A 19089-nucleotide genomic window follows, 5' to 3' on the forward strand; every position below is an offset into this window, starting at 1 on the left:
TTGCAGCTATATTTTTAACTGCTGCAATAATTTCCACAGTTTTATCTTTTGTGGTGTATGTTGGAGACAATGTAAATGAAAACAGGATAAAAAACAGAATTTGTGAAGTCCTAGTTAATGAGGCCACAAACATAGCATTCTGTTATCAGTACTGATACATACATGAATTCTGTCACCACTAGCATTACAACTCCTGGATGCTGTTATACAATATCTACAATGAAGAAACATTTATGGGTTTGGATAAAGCAAACAATTTCGTGTTCTGCAAATTAGACACAAATTTATTGTTCCCAGGTTTACATGACATGAGTCTGTGGGTGACAGCTCTTGATCACTCATTAGCAGATCACAGACTGTAGGCCTAATGCATAATACCCTGACCAGCACACTACTTAAAAAATCTTTCTTGCTGAGGAGATTTGAATTTGCTCATATATTCTCAGTATTCAGATCTGTCACCACACTAGTAAAATTACAATTACAGAAGCAATGACATTTCATAATGTTCTACAATCCTGTGTCATAGTGTTCAGTTAATAAAAAGTAAATCTAATTGCAAGAGATTTGGGCTGTACACATATAAAGGATTTTTTCACTGTAAAAGAAAAACAGACCTTCTAAGAAAGGGCTGCTTTGTGTTCTTTGCTCTGTTGACAGTTTTACTGTCTGACCTGAGGACTGTCATTTCAGGGTGGAAAAATTATCAGAGTAAAATTAAAATCTGCAGATTCAAAAATGTCATGCAATAATTCACATTAAATAAGTTAAATGCTTTTGAAATATTACAGCACGAGATGCACTGACCTTACATCATTTACAGCTGCACTAGAAAAAATATGGAATTCACCTACATGCTGGAAGTATATGTCAATAAAATGAAGGAAAATATAAAATTATGAATGCATTTCCTTGAGGTATGAAAACCACAGAAATGGCCCAATAATAAAATATACAACTTATTAACTATCCTGTATAAAATTGGCAATTATATTAAAAGTTGATTTTAAATGAATAAATACAAATTGTGCAATAACACTGATTTATTCAGGTTTCTGACCAAATAGTAGAATAGTTCAGAAACAAGCCAACTCTCACACAATTTTAAGAAAAGTTTTTGTTTTAATTGGTTCCTAACAAAGTAAATATTTGGCTGCCGAAGGAAAAATTTCATATATTAGCTATTTATCTCAAGATATTCTTCCTTCAGTGTTCTCTGTTCATTCATAATTAGTGCAGCAGAATGTTTTTATGTAATGTATTAAATGCATCAACCTGTTATTTTTGGAACTGTGCACTAATGAGGGCTGTTCTCCAAAAATAAACTACCTTGACAACAGAAATAACGGTGCAAGTAAAAAAAAATGTATTAAAAATTTACTGCACTTGTTCCTTCTTAATGAAAAATGAAATAAGCATTGCAATGAGTCTCTCTTTTATTCTTTATGAAGCAGATATAGCAATCACACGTTCAAGTGCCCATCTTCAGCTACATACCATTCACTGTAAAATAAGAATGCTACAATATATTACTAATTATCAAATTAAAGTTTATTTGAGCCACTGTTATTGAGGCTGCATAATATATGCTGGAACATAATAAACATGAGCAATATTCAATGGTATGGACAAAACAGACATATCATGTCACCATATTGTAACTTTCACATTTTAATTTTTAAGCAACATCTCTATATTTGCATTTCTGTTTACCAAGAGTTTTACATATTACAACATATGACTGCAACATACTTTTAACAAAGAACACCACCAATTTGATCCATAAACACTATCGTTTTATGAAATTTACACTTTGTTCAGCAGCAAGTATGAAGTAGCTTTGAAATCCAAAAGTTAGCGTAGCACAGCTTTCTTAGAACTTTACAGGCTTCCTTGTGATTCCATTACTATCCCACACAATACACTGTTTGGGTGCAAGTAATATTCAAGAGCATTACAAAAGATTTTAAAGTTTACGGGTACACATGTTTATTGAGTTTCACTCACCATCTGGGATATTGCACAAATTAGGAAACAATGGCTCAATATTAATAAGGCAGATTAGAGAAACTGTGTGCAAATTTAAGTATACACACTATGACTCCAGTGATGACTTAAAAAAAAAAAGGCATGCATGTGTAGACCTACTGCTTCACCTAGCATACAATGCTTATTACAGCGGTAGGTTCTGGGAACTTTTGATTATACACACTGTGTGTGTGTGTGTGTGTGTGTGTGAGAGAGAGAGAGAGAGAGAGAGAGAGAGAGAGAGAGAGAGAGTTGAGTTGTGTTGTGTTCGCAGACAGAAAAAAAAATCTACCAGAGCCAAATGGCATATAAAGAGAGAACTAAAAAAACGGGGGAAATAAACGTACTTCTAGTAAATTCAGCATAAATGCACTGTTAAATTTGCAACAGAAAAAACATGTTTAAAATCCATCTTAAAATGACACATAATTTGCTTACTATAAACAAGTGACTCAGCCATAACTTATTCCCACAATTAAATTACAATACAAAAATACAGTGCAGTTTTTATCACAGAGTAGAGTAATAACCTGCATATCATCTTCTTGCACTCCATCTTTATTTACAAACAGTGGGCAAAAAAATGGACACAAATTCTTCACTTTATTGGGAACTGCCTTTAAACATTTTTCTGCTTATTAATAAGCTGTAAACAAAGACTAGTTTCCATTATATAAAAAACTTCAGAAACTATACAGGAAAGACATTGTTGATATAAATATCTTATTCAAACTGCCCTCAACATACTAGTTTAAGATACACTAAGCTGGTTATTCTGTATTCAGTATGTCCAAAATCAACTCTTTCACAGAACAGCACAGCAAGTCTCCAAACATCTTGCACGGCTCAGAAACGTGAAGTAGACAACTGCAAAGCACTGCTTTTCACTCACACAAAACAGCACAAAATTGTGTAATGTAATAACCAAAGTGACAAGCAACTAAAAGAAGGACCAATGAGTTTTCAGAGACAATACTACAATTAGAGGTAAACCGAGCTGTGCAAAATGAGTTTCCAATCTTTGAGATAACTTCACTTGTCTGTGGTAGTAGTCCATCATCACACCATTTTCATAATGCACAAAAAAAAAACTTTAACAGTAACAACCACGGGCCAAAGTAGCAGTAGCCAGAAAGAACACAGTTTCACAATGACGTGGTGCTGCCTATCCATAACTGGCAGTTTCCTCACTCCAGAAGCCCAAAATGGAAATGAAATGAGCATTCTCTTTCCATTGATTAACAAATTCACAGGCAAGTTCTGTCCAAACCTCATACATATGGTACCATGCGAGACAGGCGCAGAATGAAGTCGAGAATGAAGAACCATGCACGACGAGCTGTCTGGGATCGCATCATCAACATCCTCCATATCACCAGTACTGCCAAAAGCTGTGTCACTCGATGAATCCAGAACATCCTGTAAACATGAGAGTTGGTTAACTACTTGACATAAGTCTAACGAAGGGAAGGGCGAAACTAACTAGAATTCAGTTCCTGTCTGTTGAAGTGCATTACTTAAGGTGCCTCCATTACACACTATTTTTGATCTATTGACCTACCTCATTTATGGGGAAGTGCCAATCAAGTTGAAGTTTTTTTTTTTTTTTTTTTTTTTTTTTTTGTTTTTTTTTGTAAAAACTGTTTCACATGTTCAGGGATTTTGCAGTTTTGGACACAACAGAATGTGCTAACAAAGTTTTGATCACAAAATCACTATGAGCAATGAGACATGATATATAACTGAAATTCTTACACCAAGAAGTAAATAAACCAGTTGGAGACAAGATCACCACTATATACAAGTAAGAACCAATATGAAATAAATGTTTCATATTCATGAAGGCGTTAGTCCATAATGAATTTGTTACCCCTGGGTAACACAGTTAATCAGCATTCCTACCTTCATATGCTGAAAGACTGAACAAGACACTGAGAAAAAACAGACGATGTTGTTACTGACTAAAGACTAGATCCTTCACCGTAACAGCACTAAACATCAAATAATACTGAATGTGGGGCAGTTTTGTTTTGCAGCCTTCCTACTCAATGCTTTAACCCCCTTCTCTAAAATTAACTGATGTATAAGACAAGTGCTTCCAGAATATACAACATGTGAAGCAAAAGTGGCCAACATAACAGCATTTAAAAACACAAATACTTCAGTCTATTTGATGCTTCTGCATCAATGATAGTTGGTCAACTGATTCAAAGGAGTGTTTAGGAGAAGCACCTAGTAGGAGATTGCATCACTAATACCCCCATTGAAAGTAATGATAACATCAGACACTTCAGTGGTTAGTAAAGAAAGGAATAGACAGGAACTGTAAAATTACAAGAAAGAAGATTCTACAAAGTAATGGAAGAAAGTGCTTTTTGGTGTATCATTTTTCTTCATTAAAATGTAATTATTTGTATGTACAAGTTTATCTACAGCCCACCTAACATGCATGCCTGGTCACTTCAGCAGAACAATGCTGTGTTGAACTTCAGAGGAACTCAAGAAAATGAAGACTGGGACACACAACTAAGATTTACAATCCAATCATCATCATCATCATCATCATCTCTAGAGAAGGAACACAACTGAATAACATACAAAGTCATATAACACAAAGTGATATACACAGTATACAATTTTAATTCATTAATTCATTCATCTGTTTTCACTCCATATGTATCTTGTCAGTACTTAATGTAGAACCAAAATCAGAGTTTTCAGATATTTAAGAGATTGGATTCTTTTGTTGCTACCCAAGAGTATTTCTGTATCATTAAAGCTCTCTTCATTATATATGTGAAAATATAATTCACACATTATTTGCAATCACACAAGTATTCACAAGAAAGCATACCTCACACACATGATCACTATCTCCATCTTCTCCACCCAGAATGCAGCTATTGTGTTGAATAAATGCTGCAATGTGGAATGGGGCAGGGAAGGGGGAAGGATAGCAGGGTACGGGTGGCGGAGAGAGGACTGCTCTCTGGCAGACTCGGTGACTAGAGGACTAGATGATGACTAGAGGACTAGATGATGGCAGAACAAGGCTGCCAGACACAGCTTCAGCTTCTGGAAAGCTGTGAGGGAAAGGGGGGGGGGGAGGAGCAGAAAAGAAAAGGTGCAGAGAACAGGAATGGGTTGATGAGTGTGAAGGGCTGATGAGTGCGCTGGCCGAGAGGGGTGCACAATGAGGGTGAGGGGACAAGAATCAAGGGGAAGTGATTGGATAGATAGAGCGGAAACTGTTGGGTGGATGTTGACGCCAGGATAATTTTGAGAGCACAGAATGTGTTTTAAGGCTAACTCCCATCTGTACAGTTCAGAAACAATGGTGATGGAGGGGAGGCTCCAGATGGCCCACATTGTCAAGCAGCATGTTCCCCTGCATGTTGTGCTGTAGGGCAGTCTGCTTTGCTCTCAGCCACAGCTTGGCAGTGGCCATTCATCCTGGTGGACAATTGGTCAGTATTCATACCAATATAAAGAGTTGTGCAATGATTTCAGCATAGCTGGTATATGGCATTCCTGCCTCTGATGTGACAGGATAAGCTTGTGAGAAGACTGGGATAGGAAATGCTCCATAACATGTTAGTCCATCCTCCTGTCACTCCCAATCCAAGCCCCTTGCCACAGGAATCATATTCCTGTGGACAACTCGGGCACTAGACCTGCCCAATACACCAAGTCACAGTCCAGTCACAGGTTTATCCATTAGAGGCTGGGCCACCAATGGGAGCAGCCACATCATATGCCAGCTCTGCTGCAGTCATTGCACAGCTTGTTATACAGGGTGTTACAAAAAGATACGGCCAAACTTTCAGGAAACATTCCTCACACACAAAGAAAGAAAATATGTTATGTGGACATATGTCCAAAAAACGCTTACTTTCTATGTTAGAGCTCATTTTATTACTTCTCTTCAAATCACATTAATCATGGAATGGAAACACACAGCAACAGAACGTACCAGCGTGACTTCAAACACTTTGTTACAGGAAATGTTCAAAATGTCCTCCGTTAGCGAGGATACATGCACCCACCCTCCATCGCATGGAATCCCTGATGCGCTGATGCAGCCCTGGAGAATGGCGTACTGTATCACAGCCGTCCACAACACGAGCACGAAGAGTCTCTACATTTCGTACCGGGGTTGCGTAGAAAAGAGCTTTCAAATGCCCCCATAAATGAAAGTCAAGAGGGTTCAGGTCAGGAGAGCGTGGAGGCCATGGAATTGGTCCGCCTCTACCAATCCATCGGTCACCGAATCTGTTGTTGAGAAGCGTACGAACACTTTGACTGAAATGTACAGGAGCTCCATCGTGCATGAACCACATGTTGTGTCGTACTTGTAAAGGCACATGTTCTAGCAGCACAGGTAGAGTGTCCTGTATGAAATCATGATAACGTGCTCCATTGAGCATAGGTGGAAGAACATGGGGCCCAATCAAGACATCGCCAACAATGCCTGCCCAAACGTTCACAGAAAATCTGTGTTGATGACGTGATTGCACAATTGCGTGCGGATTCTCATCAGCCCACACATGTTGATTGTGAAAATTTACAATTTGATCACGTTGGAATGAAGCCTCATCCATAAAGAGAACATTTGCACTGAAATGAGGATTGACACATTGTTGGATGAACCATTCGCAGAAGTGTACCCGTGGAGGCCAATCAGCTGCTGATAGTGCCTGCACACGCTGTACATGGTACGGAAACAACTGGTTCTCCCGTAGCACTCTCCATACAGTGACGTGGTCAACATTACCTTGTACAGCAGCAACTTCTCTGACGCTGACATTAGGGTTATCGTCAACTGCACGAAGAATTGCCTCATCCATTGCAGGTGTCCTCGTCGTTCTAGGTCTTCCCCAGTCGCGATTCATAGGCTGGAATGTTCCGTGCTCCCTAAGAAGCCGATCAATTGCTTCGAACGTCTTCCTGTCGGGACACCTTCATTCTGGAAATCTGTCTCAATACAAACATACCGCGCCACGGCTATTGCCCCGTGCTAATCCATACATCAAATGGGCATCTGCCAACTCCGCATTTGTAAACATTGCACTGACTGCAAAACCACTTTCGTGATTAACACTAACCTGTTGATGCTACGTACTGATGTGCTTGATGCTAGTACTGTAGAGCAATGAATCGCATGTCAACACAAGCACTGAAGTCAACATTACCTTCCTTCAATTGGGCCAACTGGCGGTGAATCGAGGAAGTACAGTACATACTGACGAAACTAAAATGAGCTCTAACATGGAAATTAAGCATTTCCAGACACGTGTCCACATAACATCTTTTCTTTGTTTGTGTGTGAGGAATGTTTCCTGAAAGTTTGGCCGTACCTTTTTGTAACACCCTGTAATATTATGATGACCAACCAGATGTCCTCAGGATGAAAGGCCACCACGGTCCAAGCTGTGGCCAAGAGCAGAGTAGACCACCCTGTGGCGCAACATGTAGCTGTTCATGACATGCTTGATATCAATGATTGCTTCACAACCCGGGCCACATGGATCCTCCCCCCCACCACCAGCTTTTCTGACCTGTGCAGATGGGAATTATCCCTGTAACACATTCACTGGTACCAAAATTATCCTGGTCTCAACCTAAGGCAACATACTGTGCCCACACCCTCCCTCCACCCAACAGCTTCTGTCCCCTCAGTATGATTACCTCCTCCCACTTCACATCCCCTCACTTTCCTTGTTCACTGCTCTCTGTCAATGCATCCACCAGTCTTCTTCCCTTCACTGCTCCTCTCCTTTTCTGCTCCCCATCTCTCCTCCCCTCCCTCCCCCAAAGCCTCCCCATGCAGTGCCTGACAGCATTATCCTGTTGTCGTCTAGTTTGTGCATGCTCCATCAGATAGTGCCAACTTCTCTGCAACCCCCTGTCGCCCATCCCTCCTATCCATACCCTGCACATTGCCAAAGCCTGTTTTCACTTGCTACTTCTTCTAAAATACTAAGCAAGAAATTAATATTTTGAAAGCAAAGGCAGTATCATTTCAACTTTCCTTCTTCTAAATGACGGAACTGGCTGTATGTACTGTTAATACCACTTTACATTGTTCACATAATGTTGCATTATGATTTGTAGGTGTTCAAAATGGCATAATGCCAAAATTGCAATAGTAAAATAAAACGCTAACATCTGAAAGCAAGACAGCATCATTTACAAAATTTGTAGAAGCTGTGGATCCATATTACAAGAAAGTAGTTTTACTTCTGTTTAGAGCATATAATCTCTCCTGTATAAAACATGCAAATAGTACATTAACTTCACAAGGTATATCTTTAAGGCTGGCGTTCAGTGTGCCATTTGAGAATGTGAGGATATGCTTTAATCAAACAATGGAAAATCCAGGATGGAATGTAACAATATTATCAGAAGGAAAGTTGCTATTCACCATACAGTGAAGATGCCGAGTCGCAGATAGGCACAACAAAAAGGGCGCAAGCGTGCGCCTTCGTCAAGTGTGTGTGTGTGTGTGTGTGTGTGTGTGTGTGTGTGTGTGTGTGTTGTTGTTGTTGTCGTCTTGTTGACAAAGGCCCACGGCCGAAAGCTTTAATTCTGAGAGTCTTTTTGTTGTGCCTATCTGTGACTCAGCATGTCCGCTGTATGGAGAGTAGGAACTTTCCTTCTCATAATATTGTTACATTCCATTGAGGATATACTTTCATACACATTATGAACTACAACATATAATGAATACAGAACACACAAAATGAGCAACTATTGGATGAAAAAATAAAAAAATGTAATAATAATAATAATAATAATAATAATAATAATGATGATGATGATGATGATGAATCAAGAGGGGAGGATATGTGTTAAAATATCACTGTAATACAAGTTTCTAAAATTAGCAAGTGCACAAATTAGCATTCACCTTTGGAGTTTCCTTCGTGCTGAAGGCAGGTCATCAGGGCGTTCCTTGAAGATGAAGTGGCGTATGCCAAGCACATAACTTTCAACATATGATGACCAGTCAATCTGCTGCACATCAAATGGAAATATCTTTCGGTCCTCAGCACTTAAAACACTGAAAAGCTGACGAACATTATCATCCTTGAACTGCCACTGCTGGGTTGAGAAGTATTCTAAGCAACATGCTGCCTTGTCTAGCTTTTCTTGGGTTCGTACCATTCTGAAAAGAGGAAGATCAGAAATTTGTACCATGCTTTGCTGATCACAAAGTACAGACCAATAGATACTGTACTACGCAACATTCGACAACATAGTCTGATGTATATAGTTTACCACTAATTACATGATTATAGCAAATACTCTGAGCAAAGGCATCCAGTCACAATCCTGTGACAGTGTTCATCATCAAACATCATTTTCTATTAACGTATGACTAACTACAGCAGATGCACAAAGAATTAAAATAAAAGTAGGAATGGTTTTATTTTTATGGTGGATACAAGTTTATTAACCTATTCCCAAATATTGCAATGTTGAGCCAGAATAAAAATATTCTAAATGAGCTAACACAGCATGTGGTCAGTCAGTTCAGTTATGCATATGATCAGTTTGACTGGGGAAGGGGAGATGCATTGGATGGTTAGAAAAGGTATCCAAACAGAGGGTGGATAAAGGGAGGGGCAGAGGGGACAGGGGGAAGTAGACGAGGTATCAACGGAAGGGAGAGAGGAAAGTAGACGAGGTACCGATGGAAGGGAGACAGGAGGGATTGACAAGACAGGGGGAGGGGAGGGAAGAGTACACAAGTGACCGACGGGAGGACCAACGCCGCCACGGCTGACGAGAGGACCAATGCCGCCGCGGCCGACGGAAGGTGGGGTGTTTAGAGTGAGGACGGACCTGACATGGAGGGAGGGAAGAGAGTAAAGAGGGAAACAACAGGTGGATGGATAATGTAAGGAAGGAAGCAAGAGGTGGAGTGATGGAGTAAACAGGTCTTCCAGAATTTGGACATACCTCCATTTTGATATAAATTCCTTTATCAGGCTATATGGATTCATTTATTCTTTTATAGTACACACATATATTCACAAAGTACATGGCTGTTGATAAAACAATGAAATGATAATTAAATGGACATCCTAGCTGCAAACAGGCGTTGATACACTTCATTGGGGACATGTTGAAAATGTGTGCCCTGACCGGGATTCGAACCCGGGATCTCCTGCTTACATGGCACACGCTCTATCCATCTGAGCCACCGAGGTCACAGAGGATAGTGCACCTGCAGGGCCTTATCCCTTGCATGCTCCCCGTGAGATTCACATTCCCAAAATGTCCACACCACTACATTCGTAGTGCGCCTAATATTTGTTTGCCCATCATACTCATTACTCATGGCAGATTAATCTACCAAGTACCGTATGAGTTTGGGCATAGCGTGTGCGTTCGCACAAGAAGGTCAATGGCTGGGAAGCCATATTTTAACTATATAGGAAGGTAGAATCTGAAGCATATCAATGCCTGTTTGCAGCTAGGGTGCCCATTTAATTATCATCTCATTCTAACAAAAGCTGCACAGTCATCAATGGTAACTGTTCTTTCCGGAACAGATACTACCTTACTTTATAGTTGTTAAAACACTTGCTAAGCTGTAAAATATAAAACTTGGGAGACAGCTTTTTCTTTTTAAAGGAAACATATGACGAGTACAGCTAATAAGTTAATTATTCAATCAGACCAACTTTAATGTCAGTTGGTAGTGTGCACGAGTGCAACGCATCCTAAATTTTTCAACTTTCAGACCATGAAAGCACATGCTGCAGAAGTCAAACACTTATACCTACATCTACAATTTTAAAATTGTGTTCTGCTTTTCTCATTGTATGCAGTTTGTAAAAGCAGTACATTTCTACCTGAATATGCATGTACACCCCCCTCACCCCCCCCCCCATGAACCATGGACCTTGCCGTTGGTGGGGAGGCTTGCGTGCCTCAGTGATACAGATAGCCGTACCGTAGGTGCAACCACAACGGAGGGGTATCTATTGAGAGACCAGACAAACGCGTGGTTCCTGAAGAGGGGCAGCAGCCGTTTCAGTAGTTGCAGGGGCAACAGTCTGGATGATTGACTGATCTGGCCTTGTAACACTAACCAAAATGGCCTTGCCGTGCTGGTGCTATGAACGGTTGAAAGCAAGGGGAAGCTACAGCCGTAATTTTTCCCAAGGGCATGCAGCTTTACTGTATGGTCAAATGATGATGGCATCCTCTTGGGTAAAATATTGCGGAGGTAAAATAGTCCCCCATTCGGATCTCTGGGCAGGGACTACTCAGGAGGACGTCGTTATCAGGAGAAAGGAAACTGGCGTTCTGCGGATCGGAGCGTGGAATGTCAGATCCCTTAATCGAGCAGGTAGGTTAGAAAATTTAAAAAAGGAAATGGATGGGTTAAAGTTAGATGTAGTGGGAATTAGTGAAGATTACGAAATGAGACACTTAAAGTAGTAAAGGAGTTTTGCTATTTGGGGAGCAAAAAGCTGATGATGGTCAAAGCAGAGAGGATATAAAGTGTAGACTGGCAATGGCAAGGAAAGCGTTTCTGAAGAAGAGAAATTTGTTAACATCGAGTATAGAGTTAAATGTCATGAAGTCGTTTCGGAACATATTTATATGGAGTGTAGCCATGTATGGATGTGAAACATGGACGATAAATAGTTTAGACAAGAAGAGAATAGAAGGTTTCGAAATGTGGTGCTACAGAAGAATACTGAAGATTAGATGGGTAGATCGCATAACTAATGAGGAGGTATTGAATAGAATTGGGGAGAAGACGAGCTCGAGGCACAACTTGACTAGAAGAAGGGATCTGTTGGTAGGACATGTTCTGAGACATCGAGGGATCACCAATTTAGTATTGGAGGGCAGAGTGGAGGGTAAAAATCGTAGAGGGAGACCAAGAGATGAATACATTAAACAGATTCAGAAGGATGTAGGCTGCAGTAGGTACTGGGAGATGAAGAAGCTTGCACAGGATAGAGTAGCATGGAGAGCTGCATCAAACCAGTCTCAGGACTGAATGCCACAACAACAACAACAACAACAACAGTGAAGTTCGGTGGCAGGAGGAACAAGACTTTTGGTCAGGTGAATACAGGGTTATAAATACAAAATCAAATAAGGGTAATGCAGGAATAGGTTTAATAGTGAATAGGAAAATAGGAATGTGGGTAAGCTACTATAAACAGCATAGTGAACGCATTATTGTGGCCAAGATAGACACGAAGCCCACGCCTACTACAGTAGTACAAGTTTATATGCCAACTAGCTCCGCAGACGATGAAGAAATTGATGAAATGTATGATGAGATAAAAGAAATTATTCTGATAGTGAAGGGAGACGAAAATTTAATAGTCATGGGTGACTGGAATTCGAGTGTAGGAAAAGGGAGAGAAGGAAACATAGTAGGTGAATATGGATTGGGGGACAGAAATGAAAGAGGAAGCCGCCTGGTAGAATTTTGCACAGAGCACAACATAATCATAACTAACACTTGGTTTAAGAATCATGAAAGAAGGTTGTATACATGGAAGAACCCTGGAGATACTAAAAGGTATCAGATAGATTATATAATGGTAAGACAGAGCTTTAGTAACCAGGTTTTAAATTGTAAGACATTTCTAGGGGCAGATGTGGACTCTGACCACAATCTATTGGTCATGAACTGTAGATGAAAACTGAAGAAACTGCAAAAAGGTGGGAATTTAAGGAGATGGGACCTGGATAAACCGAAAGAATCAGAGGTTGTACAGAGTTTCAGGGAGAGTGTAAGGGAACAATTGACAGGAATGGGGGAAATAAATACAGTAGAAGAAGAATGGGTAGCTTTGAGAGATGAAATGGTGAAGGTAGCAGAGGATCAAGTAGGTAAAAAGACGAGGGCTATTAGAAATCCTTGGGTAACAGAAGAGATATTGAATTTAATTGATGAAAGGGGAAAGTAAAAAATGCAGTATATGAAACAGGTAAAAAGGAATACAAATGTCTCAAAAATGAGATCGACAGGAAGTGCAAAATGGCTAAGCAGGGATGGCTAGTGCACAAATGTAAGGATGTAGAGATGCATATCACTAGGGGGTAAGATAGATACTGCCTACAGGAAAATTATGGAGACCTTTGGAGAAAAGAGAACCACTTGTATGAATATCAAGAGCTCAGGTGGAAACCCAGTTCTAAGGAAAGAAGGGAAGGCAGAAAGGTGGAAGGAGTATATAGAGGGTCTATACAAGGGCGATGTTCTTGAGGACAATATTATGGAAATGGAGGAGGATGTTGATGACGATGAAATGGGAGATATGATACTGCGTGAAGAGTTTGACAGAGAACTGAAAGACCTAAGTCGAAACAAGGCCCCGGGAATAGACAACATTCCATTAGAAATACTGACAGCCTTGGGAGAGCCAGGCCTCACGAAACTTTACCATCCCAAAGAAAGGAGGTGTTGACAGATGTGAAAATTACCTAACTATCAGTTTAATAAGCCACGGCTGTAAAATACTAACATGAATTCTTTACAGATGAATGGAAAAACTGGTAGAAGCCGACCTCCAGGAAGATCAGTTCGGATTCCGTAGAAATGGTGGAACACGTGAGGCAATACTGACTCTACGACTTGTCTTAGAAAATAGATTAAGGAAAGGCAAACCTACATTTCTAGCATCTGTAGACTTAGAGAAAGCTTTTGACAATGTTGACTGGAATACTCTCTTTCAAATTCTGAAGGTGGCAGGGATAAAATACAGGGACCAAAGGCTATATACAATTAGTACAGAAACCATATGGCAGTTATAAGAGTCGAGGGGCATGAAAGGGAAGCAGTGGTTGGGAAGGGAGTGAGACAGGGTTGTAGCCTCTCCCCGATGTTGTTCAATCTGTATATTCAGCAAGCAGTAAAGGAAACAAAAGAAAAATTCAGAGTAGGAATTAAAATCCACAGAGAAGAAATAAAAACTTTGAGGTTCGCCGGTGACATTGTAATTCTGTCAGAGACAGCAAAGGACTTGGAAGAGCAGTTGAACAGAATGGACAGTGTCTTGAAAGGAAGATATAAGACGAACATCAACAAAAGCAAAACAAGGATAATGGAATGTAGTCGAATTATGTCGGGTGATGCTGAAGGAATTAGATTAGGAAATGAGACACTTAAAGTAGTAAAGGAGTTTTGCTATTTGGGGAGCAAAATAACTGATGACGGTCGAAATAGAGAGGATATAAAATGTAGACTGGCAATGGCAAGGAAAGCGTTTCTGAAGAAGAGAAATGTATTAACATTGAGTATAGATTTAAGTGTCAGGAAGTCATTTCTGAAAGTATTTGTATGGAGTGTAGCCATGTATGAAGGGAAACATGGACAATAACTAGTTTGGACAAGAAGAGAATAGAAGCTTTCGAAATGTGGTGCTACAGGAGAACGCTGAAGATTAGATGGGTTGATCACATAACTAATGAGGAGGTGTTGAATAGAATTAGAGAGAAGAGGAGTTTGTGGCACAACTTTACTACAAGAAGGGATCGGTTGGTAGGGCACATTCTGAGACATCAAGGGATCACCAATTTAGTATTGGAGGGCGGCGTGGAAGTTAAAAATTGTAGCGGGAGATCAAGAGATGAATACACTAAACAGATTCAGAAGGATGTAGGTTGAAGTAGGTATTAGGAGATGAAGAAGTTTGCACAGGATAGAGTAGCATGGAGAGCTGCATCAAACCAGTCTCTGGACTGAAGACCACAACAACAGCATGTGTGTATCTGTATTTAGCTGTCAGCTTTTGAGTTACTGTACTAAAATTCAGCCTGATACTTAAAATGAAAAAGCCAATAGATGAGAGTTTTTTCAAAATTAAAATCGCATGAACTGACATGACATACAAATAAAAATTGATTCTCAAAAGGAAGGAAACTCAGTTTAATGTTCCTGCATAGGAGTCACAGTAGCTTCTGGTGATAGGATGCAACAGAAATGCTGTACAAGTAGTAACCTATTGAAGCAAAACTCTGTACTTTGTATTAACGTAAAACACTTTCATTAGAGTATTCTTTTCTAAATAAAATCAACAAAATTTTAAATTTAATAACAAGAAAACTTACAATGGCTTCTTTCCAGATACCCGTCTAGCAAAATCCATGGCATATGCAGGTAACACATGAAGTGTCCAACGAAAAATGGCATTAACAACATGATGCGTATGGCAGGTGCCATCTGGATACCACAAGACATCATTCACAGGATGTGAACGCATGTACAGGAAGCACAAGTCAACAAAGCGTTTCCATGTAATTGGCTGTTTCTGCCCAGTGCAGCAGTTGTATACAGCAATGCCATCAGGCCTGAAAAATTATAGTTGAACATCGTTACATTTCAACTCTTCAAATGTTACAGTTAGTTCCACATGTATGCCTACAAAAATCATGTTCTAAGATGAGGTTTACATACATCTGGCTCAGTGATCTCCAGTTTAAAACATTTGTGTCTCACTTACATTTCTTTTTGACAAAGATCTATAATATAACAGAATATAATCAGAATTTTTGAAAATTTGGAAGTTGTGAAATGAATAGATTTTAATAAAGCAAAGGAGAACTACTTTTACCTTACAGATGCTGTCCTCCATGCTGCGCATATCATCAAATTAATAACGACATCCACAGGTACCAAGTCAGCAACTTTGTCATTGGAACACATCATTGTGCGGAAGAAACCTTTACCAGCAGCAGCTATTAATCCTGTAGGTCCATTCAAGTTATCCACCCAACCTGCTAGCGGCTCACGCAGAGCTGACAGCACTATGGAAAAGACGAAAAAATGTGTCTCCTATCACTCATGAACTGACTGCTAGTGAATATGTTTGCCACTGCTATAATTAATATGAAACAAAAACTGTAATTTACTGGAAACTACAGTAAATTCCGATTAATGTTTCTTGTTCTTTAGAGGATATTTTGAACATGTGACGTGAACAAGTGTACCATCTCTCATGATTAAAATACACTTTTAGATCAGTATAAACAAATGGTCATTCACTAATCCTTGAACTAACTAGAAACCTACAGATGATACACCTGAATTTAGTATATGAATGACAAAAAAGAGAAAGGATAAGTAATTCCTATAAATGACCAAGATTTCCCACAAACCAGAATTATTACTTTGCCAGTATAGGTTAGAACTGCTTCTTGCCCACAATATGCATATCATTCAAAGTTTACAAAAAGTAATTCTGAAAATCCACAGTGTCTCAGTAATGTTCAAAATGTCACCATGAGTGATGGGTAGTCCCCTGCTGAAGACAACAATTTTCAAAAATGTCTTTTTTGCTAAGCCAAATAATTTTGTTGTGTTATTTTGGTGCTTAGGCAATCATTCCAACACACACAAATAATCACTGCAAACTAGCACACAACAGGACCAATTTTCAAATCCCCACTCTTGACAATAATATAAAGATGGACCCATTTATTATGGAGCCAGAAATAGCAAAAATTTTTGGAGGATTGTGACATTCCATTTTATGAGAGCCTAAGTACCATAGTCCTACCAGAAATGATGATTTGGCAGTTAAATTAATAGTGGCAGAGTTCATTCTTGCCTACATGAGATCGGTACAAAACAGAAAAAATGAAAATGTTTAGATTCTTGACTGGATGAAGATAAGACGTCAGTTCTGGTGTTCATAAACCTTGTTGAAACAAACTGTTGGGCAAGAGCCTTTAAGCTACATCAACTGCCTAAGAATGATGTCACAAGAACTCATCAGTCTTCTTAACAGAGTTCAAAATGCACTCAAAAATTAAAATACGGAATGTGAGAATCATTATCTTCAACACTGAAACTGCAGATCACATTGCATTTATTTTGGCACGTGTCTATTCTCATTTGCCTCTTAGAATATCCATATCACACTGCAAACTCCACAGCCTAAGTTCGTTCCAGATACTTGTGATGCTTCCGTATTTTTCCAATTTTTGCACATGAAAGTTTTTTACTTCATAACATATTAAATTCTGGACTTTCACCATTAACTCCACATTTTATTCTTTGGCTAACTTCTGTATTTGCAAAGCTGTGCTTTTAACAAAGCTGGCTATTTGGTCAGTATCTTCAGTGGCTTCATACTGATGTAAGAGCACTTTCTACAGACAGGGATCTTCATTGATGTTGGATGTCTTCTTATTTCTTCCTGAATGTATTTTGGTCAATAAATATGACACTGTCAATCCACCAACATTCGTATCACTAAGAACTGTCTCAACTGCAATACTGCATCACACTTTCTTCTTGTAATACTTACTTTACCTTACTTTTTTGTGTCCGGAGATTTGTTTCAAAGCCTTTCAGCCCAATGTTGGGCCAAGTCCAGTGTTTCTCTCTTCTCAAGCCATAGTTTGTCAAGGGTTCACCTTGTGGGGCAGATGGAACACTGTATTTCTGGTCTTATTGCCCCTTCTTTCTTGTAATAAATATCATTAATGTCCCACAAACCCCATGCATACCGTAACTACCCAGAAGCCAACTATGTTCTGTTTCCCTCTTCATGCTGCATTTCTTAAATCGGTGCCAAACCAGTAATCACATACAGCTGACAGCTGTGTGTTCTAAAAGTTGGAAAGTTATAACTTTCAAAACTGCGCACTGTGCATTCACAGTGGCTACCAGTACCATTTTGAAACTTAGTTTCGTAATGTAGTGTCTCCATGTAAAAGGACCTTAGAGGTGCAATGGTGGCTGCTGTCAAGGACTCTTCCAAACCTATGCAAAGTTCTTTCCAGGAAATGGACTGACTTAACAGAGCTCTCATATCAGCTCACAGAGAGCATGCCTTGTCACTACTAAGCATGTTAGTTTTGTTGTTGCATGAGAGACTTTCTAGTTTTGCTTTTGCAATATACATTCTCATTTTGAGAAGTTCCCTGATTAGTTGTTCAGGACACTGTTTTACTTCAAACTTCTTGTGATTAAGAGTTACATTGATCCTTAACACTCTTAACATCCTGTAGAAGTAATGTGCTCTTGTTTTTTGATTATGCTCAACTTTCAAACACTGGTGCAAAAACAGTTTTCATAATCTGCATATTCTTGTAATATCGCAAATATTTTACTCTTAAGTCTAGATGCTAAATAATGAGCATAAACATATCATGTGTGGTTTCATGGGTAAGTAAGTAAGCAAGCAAGCAAGCACCTGACTACAAATAAAAAGATCTGGGTTTAATCTGCAGGCAATTTTAGCTTTTTTCTGTTGCTTATTGTTTATTTCACCTCTAGCTGTAATTCAGTAATGTGAAAACTGTCAGGTTATGCCATGACTGCCGGCCGAAGTGGCCGTGCGGTTAAAGGCGCTGCAGTCTGGAACCGCAAGGCCGCTACGGTCGCAGGTTCGAATCCTGCCTCGGGCATGGATGTTTGTGATGTCCTTAGGTTAGTTAGGTTTAACTAGTTCTAAGTTCTAGGGGACTAATGACCTCAGCAGTTGAGTCCCATAGTGCTCAGAGCCATTTGAACCATTATGCCATGACTCAGAGTGAACACTGAATTGTACATTCCCCTATGACTACTTATGTAAGTCAGTTCAAAGATCAAAAGAATGTAAGGGCATACAATCCCTAATGCCATGCCCAGCACAGCACTTTGGTACTGAAAGCAACCTTTGAGTCTAGGACTCCTTTACCTTAACCCTTTCATACAGGATGGCACATACTAGTTCCTTCCTCCTTTTACAGTGTGTCCCTCTGCTGGAGCACAGGAAACACTCTGGCTGTGGTAATTCAACATATCCCCACCACAGATGGCAGTTAAAGACAGACTGATGTACCCCTGTGTTGTTTATTATGTCATTAAAGTTTGCAAGTCCTACTGATGTGAAAGGACACTTATGGGGGATTTTGAGTGTCATAATCTATTTCCACAAATGCTCCTAAGTAATTCACCTGAACAGATATGATGATTATATCCCGACAGGGCCCAAAGTCACACTCATGTTTTGCACATAAATATATGTATGACAACGCATGACCTTGTTTTTAGTTGTTTGGTAACATTCTCCCTAAATTTGAAAT

General features: G+C 39.5%; 1 protein-coding gene across 3 annotated transcripts in view; it reads right to left on the minus strand.

Annotated features, from left to right (window-relative positions):
* Positions 1-256: 256 nt before the first annotated feature.
* Positions 257-19089, minus strand: part of LOC124544634 (putative fatty acyl-CoA reductase CG5065) — a 498437-nt gene continuing 479604 nt past the window's right edge. For all 3 annotated transcript variants that reach the window (XM_047123243.1, XM_047123241.1, XM_047123242.1), the window contains 4 exons: positions 15627-15819; positions 15124-15363; positions 8939-9196; positions 257-3447 (listed from right to left, as the gene is read on the minus strand). In XM_047123243.1, the coding sequence (XP_046979199.1) occupies positions 3300-3447; positions 8939-9196; positions 15124-15363; positions 15627-15819 (839 nt within the window). In that variant the 3' untranslated portion in view covers positions 257-3299. The remainder of the gene's footprint in view (positions 3448-8938; positions 9197-15123; positions 15364-15626; positions 15820-19089) is intronic.

Source organism: Schistocerca americana, chromosome 8 (genome assembly GCF_021461395.2).
Source record: "Schistocerca americana isolate TAMUIC-IGC-003095 chromosome 8, iqSchAmer2.1, whole genome shotgun sequence".
Taxonomy (NCBI): Eukaryota; Metazoa; Arthropoda; class Insecta; order Orthoptera; family Acrididae; genus Schistocerca; species Schistocerca americana.